Source organism: Clarias gariepinus, chromosome 8 (genome assembly GCF_024256425.1).
Source record: "Clarias gariepinus isolate MV-2021 ecotype Netherlands chromosome 8, CGAR_prim_01v2, whole genome shotgun sequence".
Taxonomy (NCBI): Eukaryota; Metazoa; Chordata; class Actinopteri; order Siluriformes; family Clariidae; genus Clarias; species Clarias gariepinus.
In genome coordinates, this window is record NC_071107.1 from 9844978 (window position 1) to 9870542 (window position 25565).

The following is a 25565-nucleotide window of genomic DNA, read 5'->3' on the forward strand; positions in this document are numbered from 1 at the left end:
GCACTCTACAGTTAATATACATTCACATTATACATTGTGTGACTGTGACCATACCTAACTGCCATCTCTCCTCTTCTTCTCTTTCCCCCCCTCTTTCTTTTTCCTCTCTCCTCCTGTCCCCCCCTTTCACTCTTTCTCTCTCTCTCTGTCGAGCTACACATGTCGTTCCTGAGCTGCCAGTGATCCAGACTCCCTCTGCCCTCCGGACCTGTCTGACCCATCCTGGTGCCCCGCTTCTGGCTGAAGATCTCGTCACATGGATGCCCCGTGTGTCTCTCTGGGATGCGTCTGGTGTCTGGGAATGATTCTCTCCACCTAGAAAATGGTTCTGGCCTTGACTGGTGTTGGCAACTGTTTCTCTGGGGACTTGACAGTTCGATAGTTCATGACTGGAACTTCTTACAAGTCTACCTGGGTCTTCAATAACTACCTGGACTCCATATTAACATCAATTAACATCAGCTATTATAGCTGAACTGCCTCCCACCCTACACACTGTATAAATGCAGATCATTTACTGCTTTCTGCTTCACCCAAATGAGGATGGGTTCCCTGTTGAGTCTGGTTCCTCTCAAGGTTTCTTCCTATTACCATCTCAGGGAGTTTTTCCTTGCCACTGTCGCCCTCGGCTTGCTCACCAGGGACAAACTGACCATTTTGATTCATACAAATTCACATTTCATACAAACTTAAATAATTCTTTTGACTATGTAAAGCTGCTTTGCGGCAATGAAAATTGCTAAAAGCGCTATACAAATAAAATTGAATTGAATTGAATTGAGGTGGTTTGGACATGTTCAGAGGAGAGATTGTGGATATATCGGTAGAAGGATGCTGAGGTTGGAACTGCCAGGCAGGAGGTCTAGAGGAAGACCAAAGAGGAGATTTATGGATGCAGTGAGAGAGGACAGGAAGTTAGTTGGTGTGAGAGAAGAGAATGCAGAGGATAGGGTTAGATGGAGGCAGATGATTCGCTGTGTCGACCCCTGAAATGGAACAGCTGAAAGATAAAGAAGAGAGAGAGTATACACTGATCAGCCATAACTTTCAAACTAGGTTCCGGTTTTTGCCACTTGGGAAGCTCCGACTCCTCACGGTCTGGCTCCATGGGACCTCTGGGGGTGTGCTGTAGTGTCTAGCACCGGGACGTTATCGGCGGATGCTACGGGCTTTTTGAAAAGGGTGGAGCCTCTGCAGATCAGATTTGTCTGGATCACTCAGATCGGATTGAGGTCTGGAGAATATGAAGGACGGGTCGACCTTGAACTCGGCACGGCAAGCTGTTAGTGTTGCTGTGATAACGTTCTCTCGTAGCCAGGCTTGAGGTCTTATTTGTCGGAGATGAGCCTTGGTTGCCCAGGGATCCTGTCACCAGTTTACTGGTATATAATTGCTAATCAATGTTATTGAATTCACCTGGTGGTGGTGGGAATGTTATGGACTGATCTCAACACTCACTCTCACACACTACTTTATTCAACTCACTGGTTTGTCTTTAATGGTGGGACTGGAGACGCACAAGTAGAGTTTCCCATCTTCCTCAATGCAGGCATCAATGAGAGCCTGAACTGAACTCTCTTCCTGGAAAAGCAGGAAGGCATAACCTGTATAAGAGAGAGAGAGAGAGAGAGAGAGAGAGAGAGAGAGAGAGAGAGCTGCATTTACAACATGAAAACAATCAACTTTGACATTTAATCCAAATGTAACATAATAAACAGAACTAATGATTTCTTTAAACCACAACTATACACCATGGATCCTTCTGTTTAACCATTAAAGCTAAAAACATCACGAGATATACGAGGCGACGGCTCCAAACTCCGTCAATTTTACTGAAATGGTAACAAATCGTCCGAATGAAGTGTTGTACGGACTAAAAGCACTAACAGAAACAGCGGACTTTGTGGCGACGTTGCAAGTTTTGGGGAGTTTGTGTTCAATCGGGACACGCTAGTAGAGGAATGCACAGCCGTCATGTTTTACCCTCCACATTCCACAGTAGAACTACGAGCCATGCAGGATCATCAGGAGAGGCGAGGGAGAACAACACCGAGTCAGTCGAGAAGTAGCTGTGCAAAGAAAGAGCTGTGTGTGTGTAAGTATTTCAACAGATAAGGGAGGGTTTTTTTTCCTTAAGAGGAAAGAAAGGGAGAAACATCAGGTCATGACATTTTCCTAATGAGATGAGAGCCACCAGCTGTAGTATGTTACCTTTTCTATAATAAGAAGAAATTAAAATGATATATGCACCAATAAAATTATGGAACAGCTTTCTGTTAGAAGACGGTTTCTTATTCCCACAACAAGCTGTGCTTTTCTGTCATATACGTAAGGTCAATAGTTTATAAAAAATAATTAGAGAAAGGGACGATCATGGATTAACTGTTTAGCGCTGCTAACGTCGTTCCTCCGCGTAAAGTAGGTTATATAAAAATATATAGGTTTAATGAAAGTCATTATTATTCTCACTCGTGTTTATTTATTAAATCTCCCGATGTTCAGTTCTGTTCAGTCTTTATTCGTCACGTATACATGCATGTGATAATGCACGGCTAACTTTGCTAACATGCTAAATTTCATGAACAATAATTAAGCATCATCATACGACAGGGAGTGCTGTTGTGCTTAAATATCAGTCCAAACCCCAAACAGCTATACAAACACCATTTATTATCATCAGATAATGATTTGTTTATGTAATCAGCTATTTTGCGCCGCCAATACATATTGGATTCACAATACATATCACAGATTCACAATGACTTGCAAGCAGAAACTAAGGATACAAAGTGTTGCTAAGATGACATAACATCATCAGTCTTGTTTTCTCTCTTCCTTCTGGTACTCCGGACAGTACCGACTGACTTTCACCCATGCTGCGACCGTCAGTTAGTGTAAATAACAACTGGTGGAACACCCATGACCCCGAGTGATACATACTGTACAGTATAGTTAAACATCCCAGTGCCGTTATGCTCTATATCATCACTCATTGGAAAGCCTCTCGTCCAATCAGATTACTCGGTCGGAACTTACCGTTGTATAATAAACATTACAATGCAAGCATTGGGAAATTAAATTGTTGGCAAAGTGCTGTGGCATAAGAGGAACGCAACACCGCAGGACAAGTAGCAATAGGAAAGTCCCTGTGCCATGGATTATTTTTCTATAACGGCATGTCCAGTAATGTTTTATTCCCTAATGAAATGGACTGAGCTACAAACATGAATCATGTATTTTTATACTTGTGGCACAATTTCACCACAACTCTGTCAAAACAAAATCAACCTCATTGTAACCGGATTATAACTTGGGTACCGACACGTCCACGGACAGCGATAGAGAGCGAAAGCAAATCTTTGGGTCCATGCAAGCAAACGTCCTCTGAAAGCCTGAGAACGGGGATCAGGGCCAAGGCAGCAGGGAACTGCTATGGCAGAAAGGAACACCATGTTCTGTCCGAAAGAGGAAGGGGACAGGAAAAAAGAAACGAAAAAAATGAACACAAAATACAAGCAAGAGTTTAATAAGGCTTTAACGGAGTGACACGGATCTTAAAATCTGCTCAAAAGCTCAACAGATTCTGAGGTGAAACAAAGTGCAAAGTAAAGAAGACGACAGGTATAAGAATAGAAACTGCTGAAAGCGTGCGTTGTGTATTTTGGGGTGGTGAGGCTAGACACGGTTTGGTCAAATACTCCCAAGCGGCACGGATTGTGAGACGCCACCAGCACAGGCCTGCAAGCCCCGTGAGTCCGGAGAGCAAAACTGATCTCTCTCTCTCTCTCTCTCTCTCTCTCGAGGAGGAGGAACTGAATGACAATCCCTGTCAATCAAAGTGACACTGACCAATCACAGGCTTCTGTGATGTCACAGATGCAAAAGGGGGCGGGGTCAGTGATCGCTCCAAGCACGCACTGGCAGCTGCCCTGTGAGCAGATCAATAGATGCTCGTGTTAAAAAAAAGGATAACAAAGAAGCTGCAAGTTTTACTATAATGAGCGACGGGAGAATTAACTGGCAATGACCAAATTTTGGGGAAAAAAAAAAAAAAAAAAAGGTTAAACACACTAACATGTACACACACAAAAAAAACCATGAAGCCTTCAGCCTGCCAAGTCAGCAGAGTTGCACATGATCAGTCAAGCATCGGAGTGACCCTGTGTGTTTGTGCATGTGTTTTGAGACTGTGCGTGTGTGAGTTTAAGGTTATGCTAAAGTTTCTAAAAGTGTGAACATGAAACTCACAGGCTATTTGGAGAGAACAGCTGTGCTACTGTGTGTGTGCAGGATTATTCACAGGGTTTTCTCTCCCTCCCTCTCTTTACACACACACACAGAGTGCAGTAGCTTGCGATGAGATTTATAGCTTCACCACTCAAGTGTATACATGTTGATACACAGTAGGACCATGACGGATTTCACCGCTCTTGGATTTTCATAATGCTTCAAATGTCCCCCCAAAAAAATCTGCTTCCTTAAGTTTTCTTAAACAAACTAAAGAAGCATCATATAAAATCATTACATAAAAAAAACAGTTCATTCTTAAAACCTGGGGTTACACTTTTTCTGTGCATAAAGCTCTCATTCCAATAGAAATATGACGCACTTATGCACAATATACTGTAATGAGCAAACGCTGTGAATGGGAAGCAGTTCGCGATTCATCGTAACTGTGGGAATGATTACAGTGATGACGGAAGTGCTCTCATCCACTCATCTGTGCTTAGATTTATAGCACGGAGGAGGAAGTGGAATTAATGCTCAAACAGCACAAAGCAAAAAGCCCTGGATGTCAATACACTGTAGCAGACAGTCCGATCAGACGACGGTTATAAAACACACAGCCACGTTGACAAAGTACAGAGCGAGCGTGAGTGAGGGAGTGAGGGAGTGAGGGAGCGAGCATGGCTTGACTACACAAACAGGTTGATAATGAAAACATGGCTTCTAAAAGAGGACAGACAGCCAGCGCTGGAGGAGGGACGCCGTCAGACAGAGCTGTACTGTCTGGCAGAAAAAAAAAAAAAGGGCAAGATTTAGTGTGAGAAGCAGTTTTACAACCTGAAATGACGTTGAAGAGTCTTGGAGAATACGCTACAGCTCTTAAGCTGACTTGCTCAGGGGAAGCTACAGATACTTTAAAGGACTTTTTTTTTTTTTAAATAGGTGAAATGGTCTATTACTTCAATTAATGACATGTAAAAAAAAAAAAAAAAAAGACCAAGTATTTGCCGGCGCTTCAGGAACTGGACCACTTGCCATGATTGATAAAAGCATGAATTCTGCGCTCTACCTGAAATTCCTGAAGGAGAATGTCCTCAAGCTCAAGCGCACTTGGGTTATGCAGTAGGACGATGTTCTGAAATACACCAGCAAGTCTGCTTCCAAATGGTCGTTAGTTTATGCGTGAAAACCGCCCAAATGTGGCGGAATTACAACAATTCTACAAGAAAGAAATGAGCCAAAATTCCACCACAGCGATGTGAAAGACTGATGGCCAGTTATCGTAAAAGCTTCATTGCTGTTGTCGCTATTAAGGATGGCACAAGCAGTTATGAGATTTAGGGGTCAATTGCTTTTTCACATGGCTCCAGGCAGCTGTGGACAGCTTTTTCCCTCTAATGAAATGAAATCATTTTAAAAACTGGACTTTTATGTTTACTCGGGTTATCTTTGTGTAATATTAAAATTTGTTGGAGGATGAATTGTTTAAGGGTGACCAAAAAAAAAACGAGAAGGAGCAAAAAAATGCTACACAGCATGGTAGAGAGTATCTACTGTATCCATCCATCTGTCCATCCATCCATCTACAGCCTCTGTAGTCCAACTAGGAACCGTGGAGGCCAATGGAGACTATTGTATTGTGTATATGTGCATGTGTGCATTTAACACCATTGTAATTGTAATTTGGGCAAAACTTCAAAATCAGTCGGTAATAAATTCCAACATAAAATATTTTAAATATAAACTATTTTTATGAATATATTTATTATTATTATTTTTTTTTTAAGTTTTGCTTTTAACCTCTTATACAGAATGACTAAGAAAACAGAATACAGAAAAGTCGGACTCCATAAGCGAAAAAGCAAAGGCTGAAAAAGTACATAATAACGAGTTCCATTTCATCTTAGATTGTTAACTTTGATGCCGTCTTAAGTGTAAAATGAACAGAAAGGCCTATAGATCCACATTTTTGGTCCATGATATACTTTAATGGTTTTATTATTTTATTTATTGAGCACAATGTATACTTGCAATAATCTAGAGAGAGAATTAAGATGTTTAACACTGGAAACCCAAAGACAAATATGTACGATGAGAATGACAGCTGAAAGAAAGTTCTAAAAACACTGCCATCTGTTCCAGTGCCTTCAGGTGCAACATACTGAGTTACACCATGATGTAGCCTGTCCTTATTCTCACTCTATTCCATTTAAAGTGAGGAAGTCGGTTACGTTATTACTGAACACTGCGATCTGTTCGAGAGTGATTCAAAATACACACGCGCATAGCTGAGAACCACATGGTACAAGTTGGGTATTGCTTCTTGCCCGCAAGTGGTGCAGAGCCACAGTATGAGTCAGTGAGTTGCACCGGGAGCAGTTGCAGAGCAGTTACGGGCCCAAAGACACATGGGATCGTTTTACACAGTATGTCACGGAGAAGTGTGCGGGATCTTCCATTCGCTAAGCCTGAACTTTTTACAAAGAGATAAGATTAAATGACTACTCCCAAATCTGCAAGGGTCAGACTACTGCAAGATACAAAGTAAACGCTATTCTAGAATGTATACACTTCTTTTTTTTTATTGTTAATTTTATTTATATTAATAAAAAAAATGCTTTATGAATAGCCAATCTAGTACATAAGTATTCAGGCCCTTTGTTATGATGCATGCAGTTGAGCTCTGGTACATCCTACTCCTACTTAGTGGTGCTTGAGATGCTCCTACAACTTGCCTGGAGACCACCTGTGTCTGACTGAATTCATTGGACATCATTAGCGAAGGCATGCACCTGTCTATATAAAAGGTCTCACAGTGAAAACAAAGCTGTGAGGTTGGGGAAATTATCTTTAAATAGGGGATTGTGTCAAGACACAGATCTGGCCCAAAACTGAAAGAACCCAATAGCACGATAGCCTCATTCATTCTTAAATGGAAGGTATACTGAACCTCCAATCCTCCCATATCCAGCCCAATCAGGGTGAACGACCTCAGTCGGAGAGGTCACCAAAACCCGAAGTGTCACTAAAAATAAGATCCTCAGTTCACATGTATAGATGGGAAAGACTTGCGGCACTCTACAATTCAGGTCTCTATGGTACTGTAGACTGGTCAGATAGAAGCCATTTCTCACTGAAAGGGACATTGAGACCATGCTAACAACAAACATCAAAAACATGCCTCTCAAGGCATCTAGTCTGACAAAACAAATATTGAACTATTTGGAATCAGGAAATCAATCAGGCACTGTGCATCACCTTGTTTATATCATGTCTACCGTTAAACATGGTGGTGGCAGCATCATGCGGTGGGGAGTTTTTTTCTGCTACAGAGACGGAAAGACTTGTCCGTATAGAGGGACAAATGGATGCAGATAAATAAAGAGCTATCCCGAGTGAAAACCTTCTCCAGATTCCCTGGGATCTTAGGCATTACTGCCAAAGATGCTTCAACCAAGTACTAAGAGATGGGTCTTAATACCTATTTAAATAGAATATTTCAGTCTTTATTTATTTGGGGTTCTTTACATAAATTAACAAAACATACCAAACACCTGCTTTTATAGGGAAAAAAAGGGTTTGAATCTGTTTTACACAAATAAGCATGAAAAATTACAAATGTGGAAAACTTGAAAGGGTTTGACATTTTTCCTTAAGCACTGTATAAAATACACACGCATAAGCAGTAAGATAAAATTTAATTAGTCACACAAAGTAAACACTGTACATCACTATGAGCAGAGCTGAAGGGAAAACATTTTTTAGGAGAGTAGGTTTAGAAGATGAGGTACGACTCCATCACACTGCTAATCTCAGGAGAGGGAACCCTTTCCTCTCATACACTTCCAGATCACATGACTCCCGTACAAGGTCACTGCTTTCTTCTCAGCTCCCAATACAAAGCTATTTTAGCCGCATGTTTTCTAATTCCCTAAAAAGGATCAAGTGATGGAAAAGGGAGATGGAAAGAAACAGGAATTCTTTTCAGGCCTTCCCCAGATGAAGCACATTAGCCTCAGGCTGAGGAATGTGAGTCACATCCAGCACAGTGTTAATAGTTTCCTTGATATGACACATGGAGTGTTATGGAGGAGCTTCCTCCGAGATGACGCAGGTTCTGGCTCATGTGCTGAGCTCTGATCACCTGGCCAAGCCAAACTCTCTCCCACTGAACCGATCACTCAAGGTACTGAGCACAAACAGTCCTCCCTACCAGCTACACCTGCGGGAAGGGTGTATTATGTGTGTGCCTGGGAGACAGACGGGCTCTGTTGTGCTGTCTGAGCAAGCATGCTTGCCTAAAAGTGTCTGTGCATGTCACCGCCACAGTGCAAACTGGATGAGTTTAATTCACAGAAGATACACAAAGTGCATTACATAATTGTAAAAACATAATGTCTTTCAGTTTAAAAAATGAGCTACAATGCGCTGTAGAATGCAAAAAGCCTTATTTCCATTGAAACAAGGGTTCCATATTCAGCAACACTGAAGTTGAACTCAATATTCAATTCAGTTTTATTTATAATGTGACCTGAGGAAGAAAACTTAAGAGGAACCAGACTCAAAGAGAAGACATCCTGTTCCGAGTGACGCTGTATAACGCAATTACAAGTCATTATTCTCCTTCAACCGTACATCATCGGGACAGGCACTTCAATACAAGTATAATCATTTTACATTTTATTAGATCTTAGTACAATTGCACTAAAATTATTTTTTAATAGGGGTGGTTAACCCCAGGCACTTGCTGCACAGTTTTAAATTCTCCCCACTGGTGACACACCTAATCAGATAATTAAGCCCTTAATGAGCTCGGTCAGGTGAGTTGAAGGCAGGACAAACAGTAAACAAGATATAGGGAACATAAGCTGACATTCAATTCTTATTGTGTAAGACTTATCAGACTATATGATGTGGGGGTAACAACAACAACAGGTGTCTAGCTCTGTTTAAGTAACCATGTAAGGGAAGTGTTGCCAGAGGTGAAGTACTTCTTTAATGCCCTTAAGTAAAAGTAAATGAGCATATTTTACCTATATGTACTTAATACTTAAGTAAATTTGAAGGTAACTACTATTGCTCAAGCAGACATGTAAATGGGGGACTTAAGTACTAATTGCCCTAGGGAATCTTTACTTTTCTTAAGTACATGATTTGCGTAGTTTGCCCTGATGAGTAAAGATTTTGTGAGATGGAAATCCCTGGTAGGTAAGGATGTTGTGGTATAATGGACTGTGACCGGTAAGGTTGTAAAGGAACATTAACCATGGTTGAGGAGGTTGGGGGACGGTAACCCCACTTGGGTGAGGACGTTGGGGGACGGTAACCCCACTTGGGTGAGGACGTTGGGGGACGGTAACCCCACTTGGGTGAGGACGTTGGGGGACGGTAACCCCACTTGGGTGAGGACGTTGGGGGACGGTAACCCCACTTGGGTGAGGACGTTGGGGGATGGTGTGCTTTGGTGGGTAAGGATGTAGAGGGGCAGTTACTTTTTGTGGGTGAAGATATAAAGGGAAGGTAGGCTCCAGAGAGTAAAGATATAAATGGATGGTATATTCTGTGAATATGAATGTAGAAAAATAGAAGGTTCTGATGAATAAAGATGTACAGAGATGGTAGGCTCTGATGGGGAGGGATATAAGGGGATAGCGTAGTCTGTTGGGAATGTAAATGATTTGGAGGCACTGATGACAAAACATGTAGAAAGATGATATTCTCAGGTGTGTAAGCTATAAAGGGGATGCTAATCCATAGGGGGAAGGATGTAAATTGATGGCATGCTCTGGTGAAGGACAATAGACTAAAAGAACAATAGACTCTGTTGGGTAAGAGTGTTGAAATATAGTATGTTAAACTAGTGGCCAACTGTGTTTGGGGCTAAAATGCTAAAATGGGTAAAAACTTAGAGGGATGGTAAGCTGTGATTGATAACAGTGAATTGGTATAATAGATAGAGATGGGTAAAGATAAAGAGGGGTGGCAGGGCAGATGACCAATAGCCATGGTGGATAATGGTTGTAGGTTCCAAAATCCTGGTCTTAAAGAACCCCTTGCCAACATATCCCAGAGTTGGTACCAAAAGATTCCCAACTCTGGGGTCAGGTTCCTAATCATGGTCTCAGAGAACCCCTTTCCAACATATTCCAGAGTTGGTACCAAAAGATTCCCAACTCTGGGCTCAGGTTCCAAATCCTGGTCTCAGAGAACCTCTTTCCAACATATTTGCCAACATATTCCAGAGTTGGGAACCTTTTGGTATCGCAGAATGACAGGCAGCGGTGGATAACATTAATGGGTGACTTTGCAAAGATCTGGTGGATAGCAGTATGCAGGATAGGTGAGAAATAATGTCTATGGTCCAACATAATTACTGGACTTGAGCATCTGGTGGACATTAAGAAATTAAGCTCTGGTAAGCGTTCTTAAAGAAAGTGAAAGAGCAGTAGACTTTAGTAAATGCACCACTGTTCTTACCTTTAGGAGGAAAGTAGGACTTGCTTTCCGCTTTATGAGGCCAGTCCACCACCAGGTGTCCATAGCGACGAAAACTATTGGTGATCTCATCTATTTGGAGGGGGGTGGGGAGAATAATAGGAGAATTCAGCACAAAGCCCATGATGATGACATCATAAAACAAAGTAGCTATGGTTTCTATGTTGGCATGCTTTAGGCCTGTTTTTAGTCACTCTGACCAAAGTTCAACATGCAGGGAGCAAGTTTATTAAAAACCTAATTTCTCTGAAAAAGGCTCTCGCAGCTCAGTTGCATGTCTCCCTATTCACACTGCTTGAGTGAAAAGTATCACAACCTCTACATGAAATTCAAAGTCTACTCAGTGCAGCTGAAATGGTCAAGCGCCAACACACACAAGATTAGCTAGGAATAAAAATGCTATAAACACTGACTGTGAAATCTTTCCAATAAAGAGGAAGAAATTAAAAAAATAAACATTTTCTAATCCACATTGGACTGATATTATGTGCTAACATAATACGCACACATCTGCTGATGACCCAGTTGTGTAAAAATGCATATTTATCAATGTTAACCAGTTTAGTATGTTACAGTTTCAACATTAAAAAAAACCCAAAAAACAGAAAAGGCACATACTGTATGCAAGTGTGTGTTATTTGGGTTATAAACTGGATTATCCATACGATAAGGAATCTAACTGGAAAGGTGAGCGGAGATGACTGGTACAGACTTTGTACAGCACCTTATTTGGAGATTTTACCCCAGGGGGCCAAACCTACATGAGATTTACACTAACATGGGTGCCAAGTTACTATTGCTTTAGGACAGCAGATCTACTTGGAACGAGAGCTGCCATGGTGTTACGACCACTAGTGCAAAACAATGTCTTGCTGCCAGCTTGGGCACTTAGCTGTCGGCGTATTTGCTGAATACACTAGGCAATGTGGAAAAAACTAGCAGGAAGCAAATAATACAGTAGGTATGGAAAAGGTGAATGTAAGGAATCACTCCTGCCTCAGTGTTCAGGTGATTTTTATCCAGCTATTACATCACTTTGTTGTAACATCTCTGCATATCTCAAGATGATATTAATATCCCCTGCTGGTTGGGGGGCATAAAACAATCTAATTCCAGTTTCTATTGTGCTTTAACCATAGGGAAAAACTTCTCCATGACGTGACCAGAGGAAGAACTCTTGAGATAATCCAGACTCAGAAAGGCCGACATGGACAGTACAATTATCTTGTTATAAGATCTGTGGATTTTCTTAAATAATAGTAATGTAAAAGCCTAGTCATTACCAGTCAGCTGGGTCCATAAGTGTTTTTCCTGTCTAGGCACACTTTTGGCAGCTTGCCGCGTTGAGATTATCTTTCTTTTTTCCTTGATACGTTTTACAGTGTTTACAGAGCAATTAAGTGAAAAGGACTCGAACGACTTTATATTGAACTACTTCAATTTGTCCCTAAAAAGGATCTAGCTATCCTACAAAGAGAAACAGATGGTCTAATGCGAGATGATGACTTGGTACCTGAGAAGACCTTCTTGAGATATAAAACTAACCTTTGTAGGAAGAATTCATCGTTTTTTATTTTAAATAGGGGGAAATAAAAGTGCATATTCCTAATGGAGTACCTCATTTTACATGACATAACAGTAATTTGTACAGCGTCGAATACCTTCGTCGATGTCTGGAGGCAGTCCACCAACAAAGACCTTCCTGGAATAACGCTCAATCCTCTCACCATTCTGACAGCGAGTGGGGGAGTTCAGCCCTGAAGTGAGAGATTGATCTCCGTGAGCGTCGTCCAAAAATCCATCCTCGAAAGGAAACAGTGATGAGCGACCTACACATACATACACGCAGAGAAAGGGAGACAAAGAGAGAGAGAAGGAAGGACAGAGGGCACAAAAAGGAATGAAAGAACATAAGGTTGAAAGAAAGGTAGGAAAAAAGGGAAAGGGCAATATTGTGGTTAGTCATCTTACTTGTACATTAAAGAAGCAACCAGGAAGAAAACTGCTGAAGAGCAAACGTCCTTCCACCTTAAACAACCCTGCTGTACCTAGGTGCTGAAATAATTTGGGTTCTTTTTATTTGCTTCTTATCTAGGACTGCTTGATTTCACATTCGGAGCACAACGTCGGCGCTCTCCGCAGGAACAGCACGGCAGCGAAAAGGGCCAGTCCGCCGAGGTTCAGTGCGAGCGGGAAAATTACACCGCAGATTTGAGACCTGGCTTATGCCAGGAGTTAATTAATACTGCAGTGCTGGTTAAAAGCAAATCTTTACACAAATCCAATCTAATTAAATCACAGCTAGAAACGGAAACAAAAATACACAGACACACAGTGTAGTAGAGATAGGGGGAGGAGATCGATTGAGTTTAATATCGTGATTTTTTTTTTGTGTGTGTGGCAATTCATGTATATATACTATATATAAATATATACATCGCATTTGAGGCTATCCTGCAGGTAGCATGTGCTAAACTATACACAGTTTTGGTAAGAGCAAATTATGTGCAAAAAAAATCGGAATAAAAAGTTAATATCGAATCGGGTTATTTATAAAATCGTGATTTGATCGTGAATTGCGATACAAATCGAATCGAGGTATTCTGACAATATCTGTAATAGTGTGTATGTGTCTGTATATATATATAATAAAATGTTATACACACACACGTATCATTACGATGATTCTAGACTAAATAGAAGACATTCAGCATCCAAATAATTTCAGCATTTTACTGTGAAAATCTGTAAATAGCCGAGACAAAGACATGACTATCTCAACATAGATAACCAAGGTCAGCATGTGACCCATTTTGTGTGCATGTGTAGATGATAAATATGACATTCTTTTGATGGGCTAAAAATGGTAGCAACACAGTAGATTCAAGCTACAGGATTTTGAAAATAAAACCGATAGTGTTGATTAGGGCTGTACAATGCATTATTCAATGACCTTTGAAATATTGCCATGTGCAAATAATAACGATTACAAACCACAACATCAAAATCCAAACATAATTTCTGATTAAAGTAAAATAATAAACTTTAAGATAAATTGTGGATTTATATGAAGGCATATTCCGGTAAATAAAGCTGAAACGAAAGTCTTTGGTGAAACAATGGAAAATAAAATAACCTCAAACTAGTGACTACACAGTCAAATTAACAACTTACAGTGGGCCTCATTTATCAAGCTGGATAAGGGCATTTATACAAGAAACTTTATATTCAGGAAAATCCTATAATTTCAGAAAACAGTCCGTATTAGTGCTGCATAATCAATCACATAAAAATCTAAATCACAGTAAGTACGTGTGCAATTATTTAAATCGCAAAAATATTACATAATCGCAGTTTATTACACGTAATATACACATAGTCACATAGTAGAGTTTGGCAATGATTTAAATAATGGCTTTTTTTCCTAATACTATTGAGGTAATAAATAAATATTGGCTTATCTCCTCTTTAGATCATTTGCTCCATTCATTATTATTGGAATACAAAATGGTACATGTAATCATTTAATATCACAGTTTAAATTGCAATCGCACTACATGTCAAAATAATCACAATGTCTCGTCTCGTCTCATTGTCTATATCCCTTTATCCTGTAGACAGGGTCACAGAGGGCCTGGAGCCTATCCCAGGAGAATTAGGGCATGAGGCGGGGTTACACGCTGGACGTGTTGTCAATCCATTGCAGGCCACACACACATACACACACTCAATCACACACTACGGGGAGTTTGGAAAAACCAATTAGCCTAACCTGTACGTCCTTGGACTTTGGAAGGAAACTGGAGTACCTGGAGGAAACCCCAGCAAGCACGGGGAGAACATGCAAACTTCATGCACACAGAGGCGGGAATCGAACCTGGACCCTTTAAGGTGCAAGGTGACAGTGCTGGGATTTATTGTTTTTTTAGGTGAATCGTGTAGCCCTAGTTTGTATTCTGTTAAATTAGAGCACAGCACTCAAGCCACACAAATCTATAAAGCCAAATATGAAATAAGGTCGTGGTGCAATGGCTCGGCCATGATTTCTAATGATACCCAGCCTGCTTTTAAAAACATGGCACCGGTGTGGGAGAGAGAGAGAGAGAGAGAGAGAGAGAGAGAGAGGGATTCCTGGCTGAGAGTCACTCGACATTTTGGTGAAGTCCTAAACCTGCTGCAGCATGACACTGCACACAGCGAGCTCCATAAACACACGGTGTGGCAGTGTGAGTCGAGTGGATCTGGAATGGATGTTCGAAACGCACATATCGTTTGCTTTTCACTTATCGTTTCAGCTCTGTGAGCTTCGCCTTTTATGGAGTTCTATGGGCGTCAACAAATGCAGCTATGTAGAGAATGCACCTGGGTATTTACAGGCGACTGGCGTTCATCGTCATACGCACGTGAATATGAAAACCAGATTCTTTTTAAAACTCTTGGCATTTTCACACATCACATTTCTAAAAGATTGATAAACGAGGGCCAGTGTCCATGATACTGCAACAACATGATTTATCGAGTGGATACTACTCAGCCCTGTGTGTGCGTGTGTGTGCGCGTGTGTGTGCGCGTGTGTGTGTGTGAGGCAAATCACAAAGCACTTTGTTAAGCATGAAAAACACAATGACTAAGGCAGAAAAGTACGATCATGGTGTGTTGTTCTTACAAAGTAAAAACAAAACCACAAAAACAGGAAATTTAACACTCAAGCCCCATGTTAGCGAATGATCGGGTAAAGTTTCCTTCCCGCATGATTAAACATGATTAAACATGATTATATTATATGCACTGATGATATTATAATCTATAATCCAGAGGAGAAGAGCAGGAATGAAATCAGAATAAAATCATCCAACCACAGCAAGATGAGACAGACATTCAGCATAAGCTCCTTCACCCTCCACCCGTATCCCCAACCCCCCCCCCCATAAACACTTCCACCCTTAACACAGACAGCTTAACCTGAGCAAACACAGATACAAAGAGGAGAGAAGGCAGAGTGTTACCTCTTCTGCGACCATAACTCCTGGCTGTTCGGGGGGCACAGAGGAGGGAGAGAGAGGGAAAAACATACAGGGGACGGGGAGGAGAGAAAGAGGGATGAGAGAGAAGGAACAACGGAAGGAAAGAGACAGACAGACAGACAGACAGACAGACAGAGAGAAAAGAGAGGGAGAGAAACAGAGACATGGGTTTTGTGGGCAGACATTGAGAACAGTCACTTAGGCAACAGTGTGAGAGCACAGGCCCTAACACAGCTCAGCTGTACACACACACACACACACACACACACACACACACACACAGGTTTGGGATACGCTCAGGCTCAGTCTCAGCTGGGCAAATGCAAGATTGGATAATGATCATAATGATCTATAATTATCTAATGAGCTGAAATGCCATCTCAGGAATGTGCCATCTCCCCTCTTCCGCATCCAGGAGCATCCAAAGCGCAGGCCACACCGCCTCTCTCTCGGACTCCCGGAGTCAAAGGGCTGCGGGATTCGAATGCACGTTTCCAGGGTGACCGTGTGAACGCTTTTCTTCTACTCCGCTTAAGAGAACGAACCGGTGCATAAAACAAAACACTACTCCCGCTTATTCTCCCCGACCAGAACGCTTCACCATGTGCACAGAGAGTTTATATAAGGAAAAAAAATTAATACGTACTTGTAGTGAGCAGGAACAGATCTCCCATGAATAAAATTGTTTAATAAAACCAATGTACCATATAAGCGAAAAATTATTAAAGCAACACAAATAACGCACTATACATACATAACAATATGTACATGCATAACAACGTGACATAACTTTGCAGGTTTTTTCCTGAACGTGAAAAAACGTAGACGTCTAGATAGAAAAGAGCAAGAGACTTTTTATCCAGGGTTGGGACTGGCACTGCATCCAGTGTCTGGGGTTTGGGCAGTGGGTGGGAATCGAACCCGGGCCTTCCGCATGGCAGAAGAGAAACCTACCAGTATATTATACGGAATCTGCTCTCAGAAACTGAGGCCGTCCTATTACACAGAAGTCACCGAATTAGAATGATGAGTGATGGCTAACACATGCTTTCCGTCACACAGACAGATCCATGTAGTTCATGGCTTCATTAACCAACACAGAAGTAATGAAGGATCTATTTAAACTCTTGGGCGCTGTCATGACGCTAGGGCATCGCTAGCTTTGAACTTGTGGTTTCCTCCCGATCAGGCAAAACCGAGAACACACTCCCAGAGGTTGATTTGCAATGCAGAAAATTGTGCAAATTCTGTGAAAATGCTGCCGGTTTAGCCGTTGTGCTCTGGGCAAAGTTAAAACTTTTTAGGCTGTTTATTGTGCTCATTCATGTGCCGAGCGTGTACATTAAAAAGTCACTCTGACAGAATATCGAACCTTGTTTTAATTGGAACCACGACGCTAGGTAGTATTCGGCTAGTTAGCTTTTCTAACTCTTTCCCTTACAACCTCATACTCCCTATTAGCAACGTCGCTAATGCACAGGCTTTAATCCACAAAGGAGCAGAATAGTCTGGATCACATCATCTTGTTTAGAGTCTGGTAGGAAGGGCGCTAGGCTCGAATAAAGCTCACGCTGAGTCTCGTAGAACAGAGCGTCCAATGAGCTAAACAGTCCCTCAGCAGGCTTCTTTATAACACTCCCTCCTCAAAGCAAGAACTCCAACATCACCCGACTGTGTGGCATTCTCACTGCGGGAGGACAATATTTACTCCAGGCTGACTGGATGGAGCATCCCACATTTCGGCCTTTTTCATTTAAAGCGTCTCTGTGTGTTTAGCTGCTAAGAGCAGACCTAAGTCGCATGATGAGATGAGGTCAGGAAGTCTAGAGTGCCTAGCAACAAGAGCGAGACGGGTGCGAGAAAGAAAGAGAAAGAGAGAGAGAGAGATAGAGAGAAATACGAAACGTCTTGTGAAACAATACTAGCCAAGCCAATGAGTGTGAGTGACTGCGGGGGGGGGGGGGAGGGGGATGTGTTCCAAAGTTTAAGTGTTTCATAAAGTGGAATTTGCTTTGGGGCAATTGGTAGAAGGTTAAGGCAACCAACGAGTGAGCTTATCTTTGTGACTGCTGTCACAATTTAAGAGGAAAGATTGATCTTGGCACAGCTTGAACAACAATGACGGTGCAAGTCATGCTGTAATTATGTTTTTTGTATTTAGAAAAAGAAAAAAAAATCACCACCCCGAGAGTCCTTTGATTGTTTTGCGGCTTGCTGATAACCCAGACCCCAATAAAAAGCGAGCATGCTGATAATATCGCACCAGTATTATGGCGGAGTATCCACCTGATTAATTATTTCCTCCAAAACAAGGCTGTTCAGCTCAGAGACGGACAGTTTGACCGATTGACATGATCAATTTGGATATACCAAGTATTAAATATTAGACACTGTCTGGCCAAAAAAAGCCAGCATTTCAGAATGGTTGACTTATCGGACTAGAACTGGGTTAAAAATGATCAGGGACGTTATTGGAACCTGGAAGGACAGTGCTGAACCATCAACGTCATAGGAATAAAATTTGGTTAAATAAATAAATAAATAAATAAATAAAAAAGTCGTGAAGAAAAAAAAAAAAAAGGAACAAAAAAAGGCAGTAAAAATCACAGCTATGCTTAAATAGTGGAAGAGAGCATTTCAACAACACGATGTAATGCGAACTCGCAGGATTGGGATTAAACAGCTGTGTAGCCATAAGAAAACCATTTATTTGTGAGACTTATCTTAAATGTTTTCATTTGCTCAAAAGCATAAAGTTTGGATTTTGAAGCAATGGGAAAACATCATGTGGTCTGATGAGTCCAGATTGACCCTATTTCAGAGGAAAGCACAAGTCAACCATCATGCCTCACTATACAAGCCTCCAGAGGCAGTGTTATGATCTGGGATTGCTTTAGTTGCTCAGGTCTAGAATCAGCAACGTTATATGTGGCAGTAAAATGAAGTCAGCTAATGACCTCAATGTATAGAACGACTAGGTTATCACATCGATGGAGTTTTTCTTCACTGATCGCATCAAGATCAATTTAATTCTAGCATGCATTTCCTTATTTATATCTTATATATATTTTCTGAATATCTCTTGGTATTAATACACAGAAAATGCAGCATGCTAGAGGGAAACCTATCCCACCAGTAGAGAAAAGTACTTGGATAGATATTACGAAGTGTTCAGACTTAAAAATGTGCCCCAGACTTTTGCAAATACTTTAGAAAATAAATAAAGAAATAAATAAAAAGATTATTTATTCACCAATAAGAAACCCATCAGACCATTACATAGGTAGATTTGATACAAGTGTATAAATACTGCTAAAATATCTGACACTAGGAATACTTTAGTCGGTAAGGTCCTAAATTATATGTCCCTTCACGAGCGGTCCTAAAGCAACCAGTGGTCCACATGCGGCGTGTCCATGAGACAATTTTCCCACTGAAATCTTCAGTAAGGGGCCTTCTGAAGGCATGGCGGTGGGAGGAACAGAGTTGGCTCTGTGCTCACCCACTAAACATTGCCCCTAAACTAAACGCATGCAGCACCAGGCCACAAAAATGTCCTCCATCCACTCTGCCTGACTGAGACAGACGCATACACACAACGCCAACTGACAGAAAACAGCAGACACCTACTGGGTGCCTCGAGCACTGCCATACATTCCAAATTCCAACCCCCGGAACTAAAATGTGTCGGGCATACATGGATATGCTAAACGAAACCAGCCATTCTCTTGGAATCGTCCCAAAAGCTTAGGGCAGTGTCCCTCCCTGGATGCCCCCTGTGGCTATCGTGCACCTGCTGAAGGGGACAGAACGGATATATAGGGTTTCAAGGCTGTTATTTTAGTGCTCATGTGTGCCGGCTCCAGGCTCAGTGCGTCAAACAGAGCCACGAGGCAGCATTGTGAACTATGAGACACACAGCCAGGAGTTCAGGCTGTGTAAAGGTCAAACAGACAGGAAAAATGAGCCAGGCTTAGAGCCAGCTGTTCTAAAGAACAGCTCCATGAAACTAAACAGGGAGACGGGCAACACCGATATTTATAGACAGACATTTTTAAATAGTCCGTTTATATGTATTATATGTATCTGGAGCGGATTCGGCATTAGGAAGGCATCGCATAACTGTAATCACAGACATAATACATGAATGCAATCAACGTGGATTACGAGGACAGCACACATGCATAATTAGGAATAAGGAAAATAAACAACAACAAAAAAATCACTTACTCAGTGGCATTATATGTTCTGCTGCTGGGTGATGAAAGTTCAGACCCATGCGTCCTGGGGAAACACAAGAACAAGAAAAAGAAAAGACAAAATTGGTCAGTAATTACATAAAACAAAGCAATATAGCAAATAACAGGCTACTCGGAAGCTGCCATATAGAGTAGTTTAACACTTACCTGACTCCTAGCTCTAAAGATCGTACGTTCGAAGTAAACAAAGTGGTTGAAATTAAAGTTAAAATATCTAATCTTACTCAGACAAAACCACACCAGTCTTTTTTTTTTAAATATGGAGTAGGAATTCCTTTAATATTTGCAGTCGCGGAGGACATGAAGGTGCATGTGTTAGCTCGAAAGCAACGGGCTTATGGGAAAAATCGCAGAGACATGCACATCTCTGGAACCGCATCCTCACGTGGGGATGCGCACGAGGCCAATACTGACTGGTGTTGTGCAAGGAGCTACAACCGATAGCTGTGGGGGTTGGATCGAGATCCGAGCAGATTTCACGAAACACAGTACATGCTGCATACACGAGACGACAGAACAAAGGACTAGAAACCGTTCCAAACGCAGGCGTGTTAAAAGAACAGCTAGTGAAAAGCTGTGGAAGATGCCTGCGCATTCGGAGAGGCATAAGTTGAGTACAAGTGAGCCTTTTAGTGTAATCCAGCTGAGGCGACGGCACAGGACTGCGCTGCATAAAGAGAGCTTCATAGCTCAGACAATGGAGAGGGGAATGCTGGGAATCTGACAGAGAATGCATTCTGTGCCTGGCTGAGCCACCCCAACCCCATCCGAGTCAGCCAGAGAGATGTGCCATCTATAGAGAGAATCAAGTCGACACACACACACACACACACGCTCCAACATCTTACTGACTCTTCTCAAAGCTTGGTGTTCTTGCCTTGCAATTATTGTCCCGACCAAGTGACAGTTTTCAACACACCCTGTAGTGTCCTGAAGGGGACACCTGCAGCTTCAACAGGCTCCGACTGGCTTGTATGCAAACACAACGATGCCGATAAGGTACTGGTGTGAATTTGCACAGTGGGGCCACTGCGACTCACAGGCACTCCGGCAGAACAAGCCTCCAGCCTTCGAGCTCTTAGCGTGCCACTTGTGCCACTTAAAACTTTCTCGTGAAACATACCGACTCTGCATTTCAACTGATGGTGAAAATGTAATGAAACAAAACCCTTCCCTGACCGGATCTGGATTTCTATATAGCCTATAAAAAATAATCACTGTAGCAGGGCTGCATTACAGTACTTCACTTCCCTCTCGCTATTAGTCTGAACGATCCTAGGTTCCCCCTGAAACAGGCCTACGGAAACATACGGCAGAAATATTTTTATGTTAATAAAAAAATAAAAAAAATTCACAGCCTTAGCCGGCAAGCTGCAGATCACTACGAGTCACCCTGACACCCCCTGGCAGGCCACCATCTTGTTGTACGACTACCCATGGCTTATCACAGTTGGCGAATTCGTAGCATGACTCATGAAAGTGGGAACGGGGTTTAACTGCTTACGATCATGATGAACAGGAAAGCAGTTCAGAATGCAAAAGACTTTGCACGACCTTGACGAAAGCGAGCTTCAACAGACCAGGCAATGTACATCATCATAACTGGGACATACTGTACATATATGTACGCCTGAAGTAGAACGTGTGTACTGCGGAATACTACAATACTACAAACACTCACTTACTCATTGTCTATACCGCTTTATCCTGTATTCAGGGCCGCGAGGGGTCTGGAGCCTATCCCACGAGGCTAAGGGCAGGAGGCGGGGTACACCAATCCATCACAGGGCACACACACACACACACACACACACTATGGGCAATTTGGGGCCACAAATTAGCATAATCTGCAGGTCTTTGGACTGTGGGAGGAAACTGGAGTACCCGGAGGAAACCCACCAAGCACGCGGAGAACATGCGAACTCCATGCACACAGAGACGGGAATCAAACCCGGACCCTGGAGATGCAAGGCGACAGTGCGAAAATGATTCACCTGATTTTCCAGCACATCTCCAGTAAGTTATGTAAGCAGTTGGTATTGCTCTGTTTTGTCTCATGGAGTTCGCCCGGTTTCTCACTGGGTCATTATGAAGATGTTCTGAAACCCTGTCGTGAAGCTTAGTTCATTACTTCAGGGCTGCAGCGCAAATGAATAACACGAAGCCTAAAACTAAACTTGACACTAGCTGTATTATTTCATATTTAGGTGTTGAGTAATTTTCTATAGCTTAGTTGAAGATTTATACAGATTAAAACCCTGAAATTGTTGAAATATGGGGGTTTTCTTTGAGATGTTTATTTATAATTGTTGAAATTATTTTCCTGCTTAATAACTTTAAGAGGGAAATGAACAACCAACTGTTGCTACAATGCTCAGTGTAAACTTGGCCAACCCTGGTCCTGGTGGACCCCCTGCCCTGCCCTGCCCTATATTTTAGTGTTTTCCCCGCTCTAATAGATCCTTGCCTATTCAAGGGCTGGTCATTAGTAGTAGATTACGTGTGAAGCAGGGCAGAGCAAACTGAAAAAGTTCCCAGGGTTGGGAACCACTGATGCAAATGATAGCAGGAATAAACATGTTTCGTGGATTTTCCATGAAATTAAATGCAACTACAAATGCATAAGAAATATAATGCATACGTTGAGATACAAGTTTGGAATTATTTCCTACATACTAGAACAATACTGGAATTTTTCAAAACTATGGAATAACGTGGCATTCTGTCATTAAGTAACAACAACAACAACAGGCAGTTGTTATTTTAAGAACATTAAGATAAGAACAGTATTATCAAGGGCATTTGTAAAAACCCATCAAGCACCATTATAAAACTGGCTCTCATGAAGACCATCACAGGAAAGCAAGACCAAGAAAACCACTTGTTAGTAAGAATAATCAGGAGAAAAAACAGAGAAATGTGTTAGGAATCATAAAGATTGGACTTTGGAGCAATGGAAAAAGGTCATGTTGTCTGATGAGTTTAGACTGACCCAATTCCAGAGCGATGTGTGCGTCAGGGTAAGAAGGGAAGAGCGTGCAGTAATGCACCCCATCATGCATAGTGGCCAAGGTACAAGCCCTTAGAGGCAGTGCTGTGATCCGGGCTTGCTTCAGTTGGTCAGGTCTACACTCAGTAACGTTCTGTGCCAATAAAATGAAGTCAGCTGATGAACCGAGTGTACTGAATGACCAGGTTATCAGTTCAGTGCACTTTCTTTCCCCCTCCCCTACTGTACATGCACAGGCATGTTCCAAGACTCAAATTGGTAAAGAGTGGTTCTGGGAGCATGAATCATTTTGAGACATTAACTGGCCACCACACTGTGCGTCGTAATCAAAGCTAAAGGCCGTCACTGAAGTCTTGGAATGTGTGACTTTTTTTTTTTTGTTGTAATTACTCTGGGATGCAGTAACTCTGATTCATTGCACCCACATTACTGATTATTTATCCTATAACACTATGACATCACGATCCATCATACTTTACTAGTTGCTTAAATGAACTAAGTTTTAAAATATAGTATAACACAGCAAATTACATTAACTGTCATTTTATTGATGTGCTATAAATTACTGTAGTATTCTCTTATTTAAAAAACAAGTTGAGAAATGAAGAGATTTGATTGGTTCTCAAACAAGGAACACTGGACAATACATACTTTTGCAACTCAAATGTATACAAGATGGTTCCTCTTCCAGAACAACCCAATATCAACAGTAATAAATAATTTAGAATGACCGGATTTAATAGATTTCCAAAAAATAGAGAATAAGGCAATGATTCTCCAAAGTGTTTAGCTATATATTCAATTCTTGTCCATATACAGTACATGGGCAACTTGCCAGACCAATCAAGATCAGACACTTGGACTTCTTGCCAAAGACTGAAATTCCACCCGAAATCTATATATAAAATACAAGAACTTTTTAAAAATTTCCCTGAAATGGATCTAGGTACGTCTTGAACACTGGCATGTCAGTTATATTTCCTCTTTACAGCTCTGGTACTATACTGGTTTCCTTTTCCGATCTTCCTATTTGGTCAGATTGCAACAGAGAGGCATAAACAGCAACCCTTTTTCCAGTTTGCATAATGCCGTGTCAGGAATAATGACCTTCCCGAAAATATTCCTGGATGTGAAAACCATAGTTAATGGATAACCTTTGAGGACTAAGTGCCTGTGCCTCTGTTTGCTAGCCGTGTATGAAAACACACTTGGTGGTTTGAAAGGGCATGTACATATATATATAGAAAGTAAGATCCCTTTACACATCGTGGACTTGAACCAAATGAGTGGTTAAGCAGTAGTGCAAGCAGGCAGACCAAACAAACCTGCTGATTCGGGAGATGCCAAACCAGTAATGGAGGGGTGACATGTTAAATGGGACCTGAACTACAGAGATGGTGTCAGACCCACATTAACTTAAAGACTATGAATTATTGCCGAGTAAATATGTGGTAGATTTCAGCTAGTTCAACAATAAGCATTACTTAGTATGCACTGCACTCAGCACTTAAGTTAATACTCATTTCGGATTCGTCCACCGATGCTCACACATCCACATTTCTGTCTCATTAACTCAACTAATCCTCTCCAAAGAAAAATACAGAAGTTACTAATCCACCGAGCGGAAAGGTATGCAATGCCAAACCCGGCAAAGGAATGCCAGAGAATGACATTAACAGTGCTAATGGAATGGAGGAACTGACTCTCCAGATTTTTCCGACTCACCTCTAAAGTGCAGCTGTTATTCCTGAGTTTTCTGCCAATAAGCAAAGAGCACTTCATGGTTCTTACTACATCTGAGCCGTGATGATGTTCTTAAATCTTGCTGAAAAGCCAAGTCTGATTCATGTAATTCACTCAAGATCCACTTTTAAACACGTCATATGTATGATGAGGGGAAAATTCAGATCTCGCATTTTTCTAGGTTCTATAGTAAATCTAGCATAGCATTTAAAAAAGTAAATAAATACAAGGTAAGGGTTTACTGCTTCACGTGCTAATCATTATACAACTGCACAGATGTGTAATGAGATAAAAGTCTAAGTCGCTCTGGATAAGGGTGTCTGCCAAATGCCTACATGTAAATGTAATTTTACGTACTGTATTTAATGTTAATATATTGCCAAGCTGGAAGGGAGTACCGCGTCTGTTCATTAAAAAAAACAACAACAACAGACAAACATGCGTGCATGGGCACAAGGGAGTACAATAGTGACTTTCCCCGAGGGTCAGGACAACCTGAACCAAATGTTCGTGTATGACGGTCAAGCTTCTTTCCAAGAGCTGAGCTAAACAGTTTTAGGGACGCAGAGTTACCCTTCGAGCATTTTCACCTGGACACACCCTGCATGGTTAGACAGTCGAGCTTTGGTTTAGATCAGTTCATACCGTTGTTATTGACTGATTAGTTTTATGGTGAACTCACCCCACCCAGTGTCCTTTGCTTTCTCATTTCAGCGCACACACACCCCGACAGCTCGGCTCACAGAACAGGCCAGAGATGAGCAATGTGTTTGACAAGCACTTGCACTAAATAGTCCCAAAACTCCT

General features: G+C 41.6%; 1 protein-coding gene across 7 annotated transcripts in view; it reads right to left on the reverse strand.

Annotated features, from left to right (window-relative positions):
* The window catches only part of cpeb3 (cytoplasmic polyadenylation element binding protein 3), a 56049-nt gene that overhangs the window by 12497 nt on the left and 17987 nt on the right, over positions 1-25565 (reverse strand). For 5 of the 7 annotated variants that reach the window (XM_053501652.1, XM_053501654.1, XM_053501650.1 and 2 more), the window contains 5 exons: positions 19977-20030; positions 15729-15752; positions 12384-12551; positions 10705-10794; positions 1486-1604 (listed from right to left, as the gene is read on the reverse strand). In XM_053501652.1, coding sequence (XP_053357627.1) covers positions 1486-1604; positions 10705-10794; positions 12384-12551; positions 15729-15752; positions 19977-20030 — 455 coding nt within the window. The remainder of the gene's footprint in view (positions 1-1485; positions 1605-10704; positions 10795-12383; positions 12552-15728; positions 15753-19976; positions 20031-25565) is intronic. The other 2 variants (XM_053501651.1, XM_053501649.1) reach the window with 1 other exon arrangement.